The sequence below is a fragment of the Ictalurus furcatus genome, chromosome 25 (assembly GCF_023375685.1).
Source record: "Ictalurus furcatus strain D&B chromosome 25, Billie_1.0, whole genome shotgun sequence".
In the NCBI taxonomy this organism is placed as follows: Eukaryota; Metazoa; Chordata; class Actinopteri; order Siluriformes; family Ictaluridae; genus Ictalurus; species Ictalurus furcatus.
Window position 1 is genome coordinate 6,045,099 of NC_071279.1, and position 17,734 is coordinate 6,062,832.

General features: G+C 38.5%; 1 protein-coding gene across 4 annotated transcripts in view; it reads right to left on the reverse strand.

Annotated features, from left to right (window-relative positions):
* The window catches only part of LOC128601089 (bromo adjacent homology domain-containing 1 protein), a 35,620-nt gene that overhangs the window by 12,248 nt on the left and 5,638 nt on the right, over nt 1–17,734 (reverse strand). Inside the window, exons 2-3 of one of the 4 annotated variants that reach the window (XM_053614004.1) lie at nt 3,086–3,247; nt 1,455–1,529 (exon numbers count right to left, since the gene is read on the reverse strand). The exons of 2 other annotated variants lie outside the window; for them this stretch is intronic. In XM_053614004.1, the coding sequence (XP_053469979.1) occupies nt 1,455–1,529; nt 3,086–3,203 (193 nt within the window). In that variant the 5' untranslated portion in view covers nt 3,204–3,247. Of the gene's footprint in view, nt 1–1,454; nt 1,530–3,085; nt 3,248–9,531; nt 12,004–17,734 lie in introns of those variants that run through there. One more of the 4 variants, XM_053614005.1, reaches the window with a different exon arrangement.

Below are 17,734 nucleotides of genomic sequence, written 5' to 3' on the forward strand. Positions count from 1 at the left end.
TAGGACTGGGATCCCTCAGGACAGAACAAAAAGTCCCAGAAGCAGGCAGCTTTTACTTTCACGCAGGCGCTCAGATACGAAGCATGTGGGACGATGAAAGGTCATTCTGAATAGCATGGGCGTGAACTGGATGAGGTGGGTTCGCCGAGTGGCGCAGCGTAATGCGTTTATCGTGTTTATTCATTTTCAGTAACTGCTTTTTCCTGGGCAGAGTCACGGTGTTTTAAATGACATTTGTTTAGATTTTGGGAAACAGAGCCAACTAAGATTCTTAGAAAACGCTGGCAGCCGGTACAAACAAGAGAACTCTGTGATCAGGATTGGTCAAGAGTGTTTGCGGGCGTGGGATTTAAAAACAACAACTATAGAACACACACCTCTAGTTCACACACAGACAACAGGAACTACTGTGCCATAGTGAATATCGTAATGTCCTCATTTGAGTATGCTGGGAACGGACAGTCTCAACTCGTTCAAACTCCATTCATTTATGCAGTGTGTAAGAATTAAACAAAAGCATGTAAAATATATGAAAATTGAATTAATGAATAAGAAATGGATGCAATAGAGATTGCTTCTTTACAAATGAAAATATAAAACAAATAGCCAAACAAAAATCAATGTTAGAATATGAAAACGCATAACTCCTGATTAAAATCTAAAAACTAAAAAGCTGGTTAAAACTCTTGCGGCTCTTGTGATTAGTTCGCTAGCATGTTTCTCAGTCTTATGCTTCTTAATCCCAGGTTTATTTAGCTAGTTTCGTAAAAGATGGATGTACTAATACTTCCAAGATTCACAACGATAACCCATTTTACAGTCTACTATCGCATGAAATCAGGGCTGGACTGGGACATAATCTCAGGCCGCGAGTCTCACACTCATACACCCACAACAAATTTTGAAGCCACCGACAACTGTATTTTTTCTTTCCTAAATTTAATTTATTACACACAGTATGGCCATCCCATAAAAACATATACAAGTAGCCTAGAGGTAGTGAAGCAGTTCTAATTTATATCAGCTCACACGGGTCTGCCAATCACTTAAACATCAGACATGCAAAGCTGCCAGTGACTCTCTACTTTTCACTCACAAACGTACATTAAATGCAGAAGAGAGGTAAAAAAAAAAAAAGAAAAAAAAGAAAAAAAGACAGAACATTTTTTTGCTGTTGTTGTTGCTGCCATTTTTCATGTACCTGTCACTTCTTCACCAGGTCTACTGCTACGAACAGAACCTTCTCCACATTGTTGGAAAACAACACCTGTTTAACCTCACTAATTTCTGAGCACAGAATCTAAATTTCTTTTAGTTAAAATTTGAGCATCGCATCAGAACGATGTGTTTTTTTTTTTTTTTTTGAGACTTAAATATTCTTAAAATTCCTGAAATTTAAGCATACTATATTTCATACATATACATTACAGCATATTTCATTTCTCTTATTTTACCTCTACCTGTCATCTCAGGTTGACCCTGAAGTGTGACCACTGCACCAAAGCTAGTGCCAGGAAGACTCTCGCCACCTTATGGTGAAAAATAGGAGAAAAAAGGTTTGTGGGTTTTTTTTGTTTTTTTTCAACCTCACATATGGGCAGACAATTTTCTAAATTGCCTAAGTATCTGTTAGTACAATATTAACTACATCATAATATCTATTTTGAAAAATCCTAACACTGAACATGATGTTGCCTTTTATAACTTATAGCTTGGGAGAGTGTTTTTGTCTTTGTTGCGGTTGTTGTTTTCCCTAGCTGTGTCTTTTCATTTCAACATTTAAAATAACAACATGTGCCGCTTTTCCACTGCAGGAACTTTCCCCAGGAACTAAGGACTTTTGGAGGTACTCTGTGTGTTTCCACCGCATAGACCAGGGTCTAAATTAAGTTCCGGGTAAAATATTTAGCCCTCGCAATGTCCCTACTCGGGAGGTGGTACTTTTTAAAAGCCAGGAACTTTGTGGGGTGGGACTTGGGCACTGAACATGCTGATTGGTTGAGTGCACACAGGAATTTTTTTTTTCCAACCACCATTTTTAAAAGTCTGTTGCGGTGCGTACAGTGACATTTGTTTAATACGATTCGAACCAACACGACGGAGTTTCTTAAAAAATACGACAGATGGACCGACGATGATGTTCGGGCCTTAAGTATTTACGCCGAGGATGAAATACAGCGGGAACTGGAAACGGCCACCCGCAATGAAAAAGTATACTTCAAAATATCGAGTGGGTTAAGCGAAATAAAATCCGTTTGTTTAAGTCTAGCATTACGAGCGTTCTGAATTCGCTTAACTTCCACTGCTCGTCTCTTTTCCAGCGTTTTCTCAATTCCCTCTTTAACAGAGCGACACGTCACAATCAACAGCAGCACAGCTTGAATCTCCTCCATGCTTCTTGTTGTTGCAGTATCGTTACCAGTTTTCAGAAAATAGACTGTCTGTTTTTAAAACACGAACCTTTATCCAAAGATTTTTTAAAAATCATTCTGGGAATTGAACCCGGGCCGCGGCGGTGAGAGCACCGCATCCTAACCGCGCTCCTAGACCACCCTTTTGGTTGCAGTAAGCTCTTTTGCTACTGTTTAAAGGTTCGTGTTCCAATCAGAGCCTCCTACGAGTTTTTATGAGCCGAGCAAACATTTAACATTATTACATCATTAAAATCAGCTTACTTTGTGTCAGTAATCAGTTTGATTGTAGCATACTTCGAGGCTTCATATCATCGCCAAGGGCTTGTCACGTGCAGTCATAAGTCACCGCACTAATTTGCCTAATCTTTACGGTACTTTAGACTGCGATGGAAACGCAGACAACAAAGGTCTGGCGGAACCAAATGGTCCCTTGAAAAAAGTTCCTGGGATTAATTGTTCCAGGGGCTCTCTAAATGTACTGTACGTAAATTTGGAAATTTGTCTGCTAAATGACTTCTTATTATAACTATACAGTAGATAGTGCTGTCCTGTAGCATATTTTGAGTGACGATAGTAATAGTGATAACGTCTGCTAGTAGTGAAACTGAGGTTAATACTTGATTAGCTAAGTTAGCGAACACAAAGCTGCAGTATTTACAGGTGAGACTGACCTGCACTTGAAGCCTTGAACAGATCAGTAATTTTGCTACATTTCACTGCTTCTTTTTGGAGGGCTTTCCTTTTGCGTGCCCTTTCCCTCTCTGCTCCACCTGGCTGCTTCCTCTCCATCCTCGCTCTGTATTGCTGATTCTGTTCGAAACCGTTCGCCGGAGCTGAGGTAAACGGCAGCGATGCAAGTCAAAACTAACAGATTCATGGTTTAGTATGGATTTATTAACGGATGCCGAATTCGGAAAGGATCACTTGAGTACATAAATGAAGTCAATAAGTAAATAAATAAGTTTTAAAAATATAAAATAAATAAAACACAGTAGGGCAGCAGGACAAATCAGTCGTCAGGCCACCGGGAATTCTCCCAGTGCTCCCGATGGCCAGTCCGGGCCTGCATGAAATTATTCACCATTTAAAACAAATTTTCATCAAATTGTTTGCAGCAAACAATTTAGACAGTTAGTTTACTCATCCCACTGCACATTTGGATGGTTCGTAACTTTTCAGGCTTGACCAGGCTCTTTATAGCACCCAGACGGTGTTCATAGCATTTCATAAGAATTCCCTATTCAAAGGAATAATTCAGTGCGTTTACATGGACAACAATAATCCATTCTTAACCCGATTAAGACCATACTGTGATTCAGAAACTACCAGGTAAACAGCCATTTTTAATTACCTTAATCTGATTAAGGTCATACTCGTAGTATGCACTAATCGAATTAAGACAGGTGGAGTACTCCTGTTTTAGTCGCATTATGGATGAGTATTACAGATATGTAAACACCTTAATCATATTATGAACGTCGTGTGAGAGTTTTCACCGCTTTTTGCAATAGGACACGATCACGCACAGCAGTCGTCAACATTTTACGGTGAACAAGAGAGTTCGGCTGCGTCCCAAACCGCGTACTTGCCACTATAGGCCTGTAGTGGGGAAAAATACATGTATCTCGGCTACTATACAGACGGTAAGTATGCGGTTTGAGACGCAGCCCATGGCTTCAAGCAGTTATCTATTACCACGTACAGCATGACAAATAATTAACTGCACTTAAAGCGTTCGTAAAAAAAATTCAATAAAAACACCCAAAAGTGTATACGGTACCACAACGAAGACGAACTGTATGTTGATACGTGAAATTCTGGAGGGATGTCGGACGGCGTGGCGCGGTGAAATAATGACGCGGGCTGTTCATCTAATTATGTTCTATAACGTGTAAAACGGGAACATGACAGGAGTATTCTAAAAGCGACTCATGTAAACACCTTAATCACATTATTATCTTACACAGAGTAAGGTCAATAATTAGATTACTGCTGTCCATGTAAACGTAGTCGGTGTGGCACACTTGGACAACACGCAGTTACTCAAGTAAGCAACTGACTGGATAATAATAAATAATAGATGCTTAAATGTGCACGTTTTCAGCAAACGTGTCTGACAGCAGCCCAAATCTCAACTTTCTCCATAGAATATACTGCATACATTCAGTGTCAAAGGGCATGTTAAAGAAGCCAGCATTAAATTATAACATAAAGACATTCACTGAGTAGCCTTGTGAATGCAGCAGACAGACTGTGACTTCGTATGATGAACAGAAACGCTTACTGGACACATTTCTTGGGTTTTCAAATAATTCTTAAACATTAAACAGACATGATCTATCGCTTCAAATTCTATGACTCGATAAGCCTTTTGACTGCTGATCATGAGAGATCATAAGACTGTGATTAAGAGGAAAATTTATGACACCAAGCTAAGGGAAAATCACACTCCTACAGTGTTACTGATAGTCTTGCTAAATCTGTTCTTTCGCTTAGGTTTCCATACCCATATTTAGAAATTATAAGACCAGCAAGACACTTAATGCAAGATTTTCTGTTTTGGGTGTTGTGAGGGCTTCTCTGACATCACTGACTCTTGGAATTAGCCTTGTTGTCAAGTTTGACTTGAAGCATAAGCTCAATATAAACCTGTGTTGATTGTTTTAGGTCATTAGACACCGTAATAAGGTCCAATAAAATAAATGAACTAGAACATGTCAATGGCTGGAGGGCACAGTGGCTTAGCGGTTAGCACGGTTGCCTCGGGGTTGTGGATTTGAATCCCGCCTCTGCCCTGTGTGTGCGGAGTTTCCTCTGGGTACTCCAGTTACCTCCCCCAGTCCAAAGACATGCGTTCCCAAATTGTCCATAGTGTGTGAATGGGTGTGTGATTGTGCCCTGAGATGGGTTGGCACCCAATCCAGGGTGTCCCCCCCCCCTTGTGTCCCGAGCTCCCTGGGATAGGCTCCCCGTGACCATGCGCAGGATAAGCGGTGCAAAAAAATGGATGGATGGGTGTCAATGGAAACTTTTGAGCTTGCTAATAAAGATAACGGCTGACTAGGATGCACTGCTCTAATATTTATGTTTTAACAAGTAGAGGTTATCAGCCAAAAATACACCATTAAACAAACATCAATGTCTGTTTTATACATAAACTGTAAAATATGAATCATTCATTTTATAATTCATCACCAAAAAGACCACAGGGGACGCAAAACTGGCAACCAGCTGCAGGTAATTACATAACTAAATAAACGATTAATTCATGATTTATGATCATTAGTGCCTTAATTCAAGATTTAAGGTACATACAGCCACGGGATAAAGAAAGTACACGTCCTTAAATTAAATCAAAAATGATTTTAATTATCGGGGCCTAAATAAGAATTGTGTTGTCCTCACCAACTTCTATAAAGAAATAACCTCAAGTGATAATAAAAATAAAAAACACAACAGATTTCAAGATGTAGTCATTTTCCCCACAAAAATAAACCAACATTCAGAAACCAGATGGAGAAAAAATAACTGCACCCTATAAATCAGTAACATGTAGAACTACCTTTAGCAACAATATCTTGAATGAAATGTTTTCTGTAGGGAGTTTATCATTCGCACATTGTTTTGGAGAAATTTTGGGCCACTCTTCTTTACAACATTGATGTTTGAGGGCATTCATTTATGCACAGCTCGCTTAAGATTCTGCAACAGCTTCTCAATGGGGTTGAGGTGCAGACTTTTTCCTTCTTTAGTCATTCAGATGTCGATTTGCTGGTGTGCTTGGGATCATTGTTCTGTTACATGATCCAATTTCAGCCTAGCTTAAGCTGCTGGACAGATGACCTCAAGAATATTTGTCTCAAGAATATTCTGGAATAAAGTGGAGTTCACCGTTATCTCAATGACTGCAAGTTTCTCAGGTCCTGTGCCTCTAAAATCAGCCCAATTCATCACCCCTCCACCACCATGCTTCACAGTTGATATGAGGTGTTTGTGGTGATGCACTGCATTTGGTTTTCATCAGACATGACGCTGTGCATGATCTCCAAACACCAGCTTGATCTCATCAGTCCAAATGATTGGATTCCAGAAGATGCAATTCTCAAAACTAAATCATGCTGCCATGTTTTTTTTCCTAGCCACCCTTTCCTGACAGCCATACCTGTTCAGGCTTTTTCTGATTGTACTGTCATGAACATAAACATTTAATGTGCTTACAGAGGCCTGTAGGTCACATCATGTACCTCTCTGAGCATTTAGCCGTCTGACCTTGGATACACTGGGACACACGCTCCTGGGAAGACTGGAAACTGTCTTGAAGGCTCTCCATTTGCAAACAATCCTTCTCTCTGTAGAATGGGGAATTTCAAGTTGTTTGGAGATGGCCTCATAACACTTCCCAGATTGATGAGCAGCAACAACTGCTTCTCAGAGGTCATGGCTGATGTCCTTTCTTCTTGACATGATGTAGACACACACCTCAGGGCTACAGAACATAAAACTGCCAACGTTCTGCTTTTATAGAGGTTGTCACACTTCGTGATTTACAAACCTTGTGCATTTCATTAGTAACACCTGGCTGCTAATTACCCTCTTAAAGATTGTAGAACTACAAAGGGTGTACTTGGTTGGTTTTTTTTTTCTGCCCAGCTGGTTTCTGAATATTTATTTACTTTTTCGGGGGGGGGGGGACTACATGCTGAAATCGTTCACGTTTTTCATTCAAGGAAGTTAGTGAGGACCTCAGAATTGTTATTTAGACCCTGATAAATAAATATATAGAAATGAATGAGGGCATACTTTTTTCCCACCAATGACTGGAATTACCTTTCAGTGTAAAGCTTTAAAAAGGTACACTATATAAAACTTTCTAAGTAAAAGATACTACATACTAAAGGTACAAGAGGTGCAGACTTAAAGGGTACCATGACAGTCACAAGAAATAGTACAAGCAAGGAAATCTACACTTTAGTACCTCTTTTTCGGAGTGTACACTGAATCTTCCTTGCGTATTTGTTTCGCATTTTGTTTAAAAAGTTTCCACCCCTGAAATTTGCTCTGCTCCCAGTTCTCACCTCTGTTCTCCTAGTGTTCCTAATATGGCTGACAGTGAAGACAGTGCCTTAGAGGCACTAGACTGAAGTAGTTTTTTAAAAACTGTACGATGCAGCGCAAATCGATACTAAAGGAGTCAAATCAGTTGCTAAATTTGCCACGATGGTGCTGTATTTAACACTGTGCTTTCTAAAAGTACTTTGAGAAACTGTGCGAATAGAAGTAACTAGCTATTATTACCAACTATCAGTTAGAGGTTAAATGCCGGTTGAGGGAAGACGGCAAGGCTCTGGCAGTGGTGCACAGTGCTTAAAGCTTTGAGCTGGTAATCTGAAGTTTATATATTTAAATTTCAGGACTGCTGAACTTTCGGTAAGAATTCTCTCTGAACCCGGGTTCACACGGTATGATTTTGGCCAAGATTTGGTCGTCTGAGACAAACTTTGAGAATCCTAAAAGATTCCTATAACCCTAGGCCAAAATCCGTAGTCTTTGATCGCTAGTTTGACGTGCTCCTCGACAGCCGATCAATGGCCGTTGCGATCAAAAATTTCCTCTGATTAAATTCTGGCAGTGTCAGAAGTTTTGAGGCACAGTCCTGTAGTGTGGTTTCTCCAACTCAGTACGAGTCTTCTCGTGTGCGTGCATTTTTTACATCCTGACTGTCGTACAGTCTGACATTAACGACAGCCGAGATCCTACAGTGTGACGTGGATTACAGCGGGGATCGTGTTCGTACAGTCCGACAAGCAACAGGACTACTCAAAATTCTAAATCGCACAGTGTGCACCCGGCTTTTCATCGTGTCCTCTTCTCAATTGTAAGTGCTTCGGATAATAGCGACTGCTAAAGGAATAAACACGAGCAAACTCCTTACAAAAAATGTTTTGCCCTACCAACAGCCGGGACTTTCAAAATGACAAACCGCTCTATGAAATAAACCAAAATTCAAACATGCGTTATCATTTGAAGATAGCTTTCCAAAAAGAAAAGCAGAATATCATTTACACGCTCACTGAATACAGAAGATACAGATGTCTAGCAAAAGTCACAGTTCATTTTTAACCAAACAACAAATACATCAACCCGAACAGTCACATCAGGTGACTATGGACTCATGTTGTGCCAATATTATTATTATTATTATTATTATTATTATTATTAATGCTTCAGCATTATAATGCTTTAGCCTTACTGCATTTCAGGGTGGAAGAAATGTGTGTACAGAATAAATGTAAATTTGTGTTGCTCCAGACACTGCATTTAAACTCCTCCATGCTCTTTGCTCTTGCCAGATTGTGGGCTGCAAAAAAAATGTCGTCAAGAACAAAAAGACTTTTAAAATAAAACCTTATGGGCTCGTGCATTTATTAAATAAGCTTTCTATCTAGTAACTCCGAGCTGCCACAAAATCATTGTTATAATCCAAACATCATTAGCTCAGTAAGAGCAGCGCTATTGCACCTGACCCGTGCAAGCTCGTGCTCTCCGTTAATGAGGCCGACCGCACGCGCGCCGCCCGCGAGCGAACGAGCTTCCGACAAACTGCACGCTCGTGAACTTCGGAGCGACAAAAGCGAAGCCCATACAGCGCCTTAACGCCGCTTTTTACCAGCGTCCTGTTTTCCTAAATGCCACCAAAGCCTTTGTGGGCTCCGCGGAAATGTTTAAAACTAAAGTTAAGTGGCGAACGGGGGACGACGACGCTTCGTTTCGCTGCGCCGCGCGCTGACACGGCTCGCCTGACGTCAGCCTCCATCAGGAGGAGGAATAAAATAACACCCGCGATGTTCCTCGGTGTAACAGACCTCATCAGTGCAGGGACACTTCAGCCGCGCTCGAGCACTGCCAAAGAAACACGCCTTAAAACCAAGTGCTGCTTTCGCCTATCGCATCGAGGCAAGCACAATAACACCAGCACGCAGCCAAATCCGCCCTGCTCGCGCTGTTTCACCGAACAGAAAACCTATTCGTCCCGAGAAGGGTCGCGTGCAGTTCACGAAAAAAAAAAAATGCGTATCGTTTCAAGTCGAGTTTTTTACAAAAAATCCACCATACTCACATTTAAAGACCCAATCCTGCTGAACACCGAAGGAGATGTTGTTTTTTTGTTCTGGTTTATGTTTAAAAGGCCAGGCAGAGGGCTGATGTGTGTGTGTGGTATGGACGCTAGCTGGCTGCCCGCTGTCCTCTTCCTACTTCAGCACGAGCAAGCTGCTCTCAACTTCAGCCGCACCAATGACAGCGGAGGCACGCGCAGCCTGACACTCTCACCATCCAATCAGGAGCAGCGCCAGCTGTTGTTTCCAAGCTATAACTATTTGTAAATAATGCACAACATATAAGCTACGTTTAGCTAATCATTCTGGAGACGGTTGGAGCAAAATGTTCAAACATACACTACCTCAGTCTCCAAGTACTCCTAAGATTAAAAAATTAATAATAATAAAAAAATAAAAATAAAAAAATTCCTTCACAGCATGACTGTGGTCTTGGAAATTGTCTTCAGTTTTGAAATGTAAAGTTGTATTTATTTATTAAAGTACCATTTCTGAAAATAATACATACTAGTTTTTACAGTGTTTCCTTTTAATAGTTGTTTTTACACATAAAGAGCCCAGAACCCGGTTTGAGTACAGTACTATAGGTCATGTCAACACCTAAACTACATCAAAACACTAGCAAAATACACTGCAGTACAAAACCACCTGTTATCGACATGTTTTCTATGCACCCTGGTGTTTTATGCCTTTATCTCATGAGGATCTACTAGATTAAAAAACACATCAAACTCCATTTTTATGTAATTATTGTGTTTATATGTGCATTTGTAAAAAATAAATAATAAATATAGCTGCAAGCAGCAGTTATTGGGGTTCAAGCCGTTTAGGGCCCTTAAAGATGTTTAAAGATATTATTTAATATTTTGCAATACTATAAGCACATACATCAAAGAAAAAACCAAGATAATTTTAAGAAATAGCGGCATTCATTAAGCTTGTCTAATAGCTGCCGAACATTGACCAATGGGGCCGAGTTTTCCGAGATTTACAATTGTCCTCACATACGCTGATTGGACCTTGGACAAGCACAATTCTTGCAAGATTTATTCATCAAGTCTATTGGACCAATGGTTCCATATTTTGCACCAATTTCATGTTTTTTTCTGTTATAGCGCCACCAATTGGTCACACTCAGTAATTTTTTTTAGATCTGTCCTCAGATTGAGCCCTTATATAAGTATCCCAAATTTGGTGAAAATATCTCATTCCGGTCCAGAATTATAGCCAGTCAAGTAACGGTGTTTCTGAGTAGCGAGCAATACTACTACCATCTGACCAGGTTTCAAGTCTCTAGGCCTTACGGATTGGTCTGCCCGATCAGTTTTATGGTGGAATAATAATAATAAAAATCTTAACAATTACAATAGGGTTGTAGTGCTACACGCTAGAACCCCTAACAATGAATGCTTTAAGCTTAGTTATATGTAGATGTGTTAATTCAGGCTTAAACTATTTAGACTATGTTAATGGGTGATGATAATATAATCGAACTTACAACGTTCCGTGTGTAATTCTATCACAGTAGAATCAAGACAGTCCGCACATTTATATATTTTGAGTTTTAAATCTCACATTACTCATAGTGTCAACAGTATGAGCCCAGCTGTTGACATCCTACTCTATTTTAAATAAGATGCTAACCCCAGACAGTCCTAGCTGTTTTTACACTCTGGTTTGGCACTATATGAATTAAACCACACGCTACATTGCTCTTAGTTAGGGCCAGCTACTGGCTAATAAAGCAGTTTGCCAGTTTATCAAGACAAATGTAAAACAGCAACATAGGACACCTATGTTTATCAGAGTGTGACACAGGCTATGCTTTCGCTTTTCTTATGGCAATCTACACAACAGTCCAGTCCAGTAGACTACTGTTTGTACAACATGAACCTTTTGTGAGAAACTCATCTGCCAAAGCATTTGTTATTGCTTCAATAGGCTTATATAAGCTTACTATATATTTATATGTTCGTGCACGGCTTAGAATTTTTTTAAACACACGCTCTATAGAGTTTCAGTCCATGTACTGTAAGTCCAGGTCATGTATGCCTGAACCAACAAAATGTAATTATGGAAACATTCTCTTCTTAAAAATGACAGATTTCCATCTGAAATCTGAATCTGACTAATGATGTGTGGTTTGCTATTTTATCTAAGGGCTGAATACTCACATCCTTCCCTCAACAAAATAAGCTACGTAACTTCACCTAGCTGCTATGAAGTAGTACAGATGATACAAAATGACTGTTGCAATATTAATACCATAAGGGAATTGACATACAATTCAAAGCAGCTGTGGCTGTCCAGAGCTAAGGCTCTGGACAGCTGACTGGAAGGTTGTGAGTTCAAATCTTGGCCTAGTTGCCACTTTTGGGGGGGGGCCCATCTGTGCAGTTCAATTGTAAGTCACTTTGGATAAAAGCATCTGTAATTGAGCTAAATGTAAATGTGTGGCGGTCCTTTTAAAAAGCATAAACCAATGTATTGGTATTAGAAGAGCATACAAAACACAGTCTTAAAACTAATATATATTTTGCAGAAATCAGGCACATTCATAATAATGACACAATTGGAATTTTGAAACTTTACACTGCATCACCATGCACTCTCTTTCCAGGCTGAGAACGGCAAACGTGGTTGTTAAGAGTGCAGTAAGAAAACACCCAGAGCTAAATGAATTCATGTTTGGGCAAAGGCAGATGTTTGCACAATTTCTCCCTAGCCAGTATTAGCCAGTAACACATTTGTATCAGGTTCACTGGTTTTGAAGAGGGTGTTTGGGAAATGGTTGCTCAGTGCAGGGTACTTAAGCAACTAGGCAATTAACAATGCTAATTATTGTATTATGTACATTTGCATGTACATGGGGGAACAGACAGAAATGTCAGAATTTAGAATCAAAAAGATCATATTATAGGTGGGACTAGCCAATCTAGAAAATGTTTCTGAACAGAAAATGGTTCATTCAAGAACATGTTATTCACTGACATGATCAGCTGCAAATCAAATTTGAAAATCAAATTAAAAAGCTATCTAATATCTACTCTACTGCTAATATCTACTGTAGATTATAACCAAGGTTGCTTCTTCGGGGCAAATGTTTCGCTAATGACAGGGGTGAGAAAAATATCCACAAGTCTGTGGTATCTGGTGTAACACGTGGGGTGGACCGTTGCACTCTTGGTCCAGCAGCCTTGAATCTTAGTACACAGAGTCTGGAGTAAATCAGATTTTAGCCCTCACTGTCTATATATGCCTTTCGTCCATTTTGCTTAACTGTTATTATCCAAGATTTGCATATCGTAAAAACCAAAACATCTTATCACATTTGTGATTATGCTGTAGTAGGACAACATTTAGACTTGTAATATTAAAAAACATAATCTTATATCTGTTATGTATCTGTTATGTAATATATCTTGTATCGCACACACACACACACACACACACACACACACACACACACACCAAGTCAGCAAAGAAAAGATATAAAGGTTTTTTTTTCTAAATTAATTCTTGTTTATAGTAAAAGCTGAATTGTTTATAGTTGATCATTGATAATTAATCTTTTAAAATTTTTATGGGCTAACTTCTAAAAAAAATATTTTAAAACCCTGTAGATGTTTACTCAGTATAAGTATGGTAAAATTTGCGACGCTACTATGACAATGAATTGGAAGTCATAATTCAATTGGAAACCCCCCCCCCCCCCAAAGTCCACACTGGCATACAATTCTCAGTAGACTTTCAATGAAATATCTGGGGGCGGGGGAGGGGGGTATCTCACTTTCATTGCAAACTCTTTCCACAGTTTTCTCGCAGAACAAACTGCACAGTGCTCCATCTATAAGCACAAAGAGGTGATAAACGTTTCGGATTTTAAGAATTCTAAGACAAAAAGAATACATTTGTATATGAATGGAAGGGTGTCTTTCTCTACCTAAAGCCAAATATGAAGTAAATATTATTCTAGACAATACAATACAATACAAAGAGGCAGATTACATGTCTAGAAATGCATATAAATCTATGTATTTATCTTTAATTACAACACTGACTTCTCAATCAGATCAAACCCAAAACTGTGTGATACTGTATTATGTACTATATGGCAATGTACAAGGCTTGTGCAATATTGATTTTCCCTTGGATTGACAGCTGACACTTGACAGTTTTCCAATATTGCTACTTTCCATTTTAAAATATTGTGATAAATGATTTAACCATCCAGACCAGGTAGCCGAAAACAGACAGGGAAACGAGCATTTCTGCCATTTCCGGGTTAAACGAGCATAGGTGAGTACGTAATAATACTGCCAGCTGTGCAGTCGGGAACTGTGGCAATCGCAAAAACTGCTGGAGGGTGGGTTTTTAAATGATTCTGCGGTAGTACATAGTAAACAGTTAAATAAATTTTAAAACATTTCAATATAATCCAGGGTTTCACAGACTAGTGGGTGTGACCCCACATGGCTTGAATTACAAATGGGGCTGCAAAAGAAACTCACAATCTCCTTTATTTTTACAAATTAATGTTAGAAATATCGAAGATGGAGTTTGTGTGGTAATATTTTGAAATGTTACTGGGAGTCACATTCAGATAAGCCACATTTAAATTAAAAGCGTACGTTTTATTTGATTTTATTATTATTACCTTTGAATTGAATTGAATATATATATGAAGCAGACACATCTGCCTGCCAAACTTGAGCTAACGAACTTCAAACAGTACTGGCTATCAATACATTCTGGGATAAAAACAATAATAGTAGGCATGACAGTACAATGGAGATGAATGAGAATTATTGAGATTATATAGCTTGAGTTAGAGGTGCATGAAGAGAAAGAATATGAGGAAAAGCTCGAATAAAATTCAGCTTACACTACATCGGTGTGATTGGAGCACGAATAAAGCAGAACGTTTTCCAAAACCGCATGAGAACAAGTACACAAAAAATATAAATATGGATAGAAATTCGAAGAAGGATCCTGCAAAATTCTTTTCTTTACCATGAAAACATTTGTATCTACTACGCTTTTATAATGATTGAGTATAATTTATATACCAGGACTTCATTTTGATCCATTCATGTCAAAGTTCTCTCTCTGTATACACAACAATAAGGCCAGGAAACATACAGTGTTGGCAACTGGCCAAAAGTGTGTATTGCTACAGATATAGTGTGTGTGTGGTGTTTTGATGTGAAGGAGAGTTTTCATGGTCTGGAGGTAACATTTGATTTTGTTTGCCATACATTAAGATTTCCAAAATAGGTGTATTGTTTTGAGAAATGTGTAATAGAGAAGAGAGACTCTGTTCCCTGAAATGTACTGTAAGGAAGTGAGAAAAGCTAGAACCCCTAAACACAAGAGCCTAAAGCATTTCAGTGCTGACACCGATCCTGCAAGGCTGCCTGATGCAAGTGGGTTAAACCACCATTATAATCAGTGGCCTCAATCTGGGTATGTGAAGTAGAGACTAGAGGAAGAGGTGAGTACTGAGATGAGTGTGTTAATGGTTGAGTGAGTGAGTGAGTAGCTGAATGAATGAATGAATAAACAGGAGAATGTGCACCAGCTCTATAGATTAAGGAGGATGTTAGTCGCTTGTTTGTTTAAGCAGACAAAGGTAGCTTTAGTTCATACAGGAAATGTGCATGTACCTAAAATACATGCAATATAACACAACTCAGCAATGCTATTCAAAACACTGCAGTAAGTCAATATCTTTCTGATGTTTTCAGGTCAAAGGTAACACTTGTTTTAACCGATACATTTTTGATACCACTATAAATCTTTATAGCAATTAACATATTTTTCTTGTCTGTCCCTCTGAACAATTATGTAGCCTTTTTTATACTAGCTGTATGCATACCGTTTGGTTTTACTGAACCAAGGAGAAGGATGCAACTGTTCTTCTTTTTTTTTTTTACCTCCTGAAGTCAGAGTGCATTACACTGATGGAAATGAGAAACAGGTCTCCTGCTAGGTCTTCTATAACTTTACCCTTGGTTTGCTGATATTATGGAAATCATGATGTTTTATCAAAAGTTAATATATATATATATATATATAATATACATGTATATAAAAATAGCCAATTGAAATGCGGTTCATTTGCTAATTCAGTGCAAACCTGATAATCACTTTGTTACAATGGGTGAGTTTAAAGCTCTGATAAAGAATTGTGTAACTGAACAGTGTAATTGCTATTCAGAGCTGGATTTTGTATTATGCATTAGAATTTTTTGTCTGGTTTTGACTTTTAAGTTTGTTACTCTGTAATGGCGTGCCTTCTTGGCCAGGTCTCCCTCAGAAAAGAGATTTAATCTTAAGGGATTGGTTAAATAAAATATATATATTTTTAAAGTCCTTGTTCACTACTCCATGCATTTTAAATTCTGTTGAATTGCTAATGACCTCTTTTGAGTGGCCAAAGATTTTTTTTAATATTGCTTTTTGGCAGATATAAGGTGATGTTCAAAAAGATGTTGCGCTCAGCTGCCCATTTAGCTCACTGTACAGACATCCCATCCAGGGTGAATTCTCCTGCCTTGATAGTTATAAGTATTTAGGAGTGGTGATTGACAGCAAATTGAGTTTTGAATCCAATGTTATGGCTGTTTGTAAAAAGTTAAACATATTTAAGGCTTGTTCCACTATGATAACCCTGTTTTATAAAAGTGTTATTGAATCTTTATTTTCTTTTTGTATTGTGACATGGCAAAAAAACTCTTACCTTGTCAAACAAAAATAGATTAGCCACCCTTGTAAAGGTGGCTGTGAAAATTATTGGAGAGGAACAGACCTGTCCTACTGACAAATGTATATGCATGTTCTGGGAAAGGCCCAAGCCTTGGGCCTCAGATGTTGCCTCAGATGTTGCCCTCAGGTCATCACTTTAGAGTACCAAGAGGTAGGATTAAAAGAAGTAAAGACTCCTTTGTGGCTGTGGCCATTGGGTTATTGAAATCTACTTGCTTTGATGACATAATTTATTTGTATAAAGTTGGTGATCTTATCTTAGGTAACTTGCAATTTTATATTTGTATTGTATGTATTGTTATGTCTTTATATATGTACTGTATTTGTTTATTTTAATTCTAAAATTTTGTATTGATGTGGTTATGGCATGGCACTTTGCTGCAAAAATAGTTTCCCCTAGAAGGACAATAAAGTTGAAGTTGAAGTTGTGTCTTACTGTAATATGCACTATATCCACAATGAACCCTGTACCAGGATTAAGCCATTACTGTAGATGAATGAACGCATTATCATCACATCTCATGGACAAAAATGGGAACTACAACAAGGGTTATCAGAGGCCCATCAAGGCAGGAATCACTCTGCCCCATGCTCTCTCTGTGAATATTTTGTTCACCAGACACAGCAGACAGTTCATAATACAACCCCAATTCCAAAAAAAGTTGGGACGCTGTGTAAAATGTAAATAAAAACAGAATCCAGTGAATTGCAACTCTCATAAACGCATACGTTATTCACAATAGAACATAGAAAACATATCAAAAGACTCTGCCTATCTAAGATAGTCTTTTTATACCCAATCATGTTACTGACCAGTTGCCAATTAACCTCCAGCTGGTTCTTTTCCAGACTTTTGTTGCCCCGATCTAACTTTTTTGAAAGGTATTGCAGCCATCAAATTCAAAATGACCTTATTTTTTTCCTTAAAATGGTACATTTCCTAAGTTTAATCATTTGATATGTTTTCTATGTACTAGTGTGAATAGCATCTGGGTTTATGAGATTTCCAAATCACTGCATTCTGTTTTTATTTACATTTTGCACAGCATCCCAACTTTTTTGGAATCGGGGTTGTATTATCTCTTGTGTGTTCACTGAACCAAACCAGCTGTATCAAACACAGTTTCTTTTAATCATCCTTTTTTTTTTTTTAATCAAAATGAACATTGGCATCTTTTAGACATTTTCAGTCTTGAAATTAGAAAGAATGTGATTAGCAAGATTAATCTGAGTAGCTATCTACCGTATGTACTGTATTTCTTTGCAAATGAAGCTAATTAAACAGTGAGGTGGTAGTGTTATGTCAGAGATGTTCTGTGTGATCAACTCAAGGAATTGTATTGTTTGGCTTTGTTTCAGTCTATTTGTCTATGCTGAGGTCCTGGCTTTTAGACCAGACTTTTTTCTGGTTTTCTGTTGAAAATTGTTGCAGACATT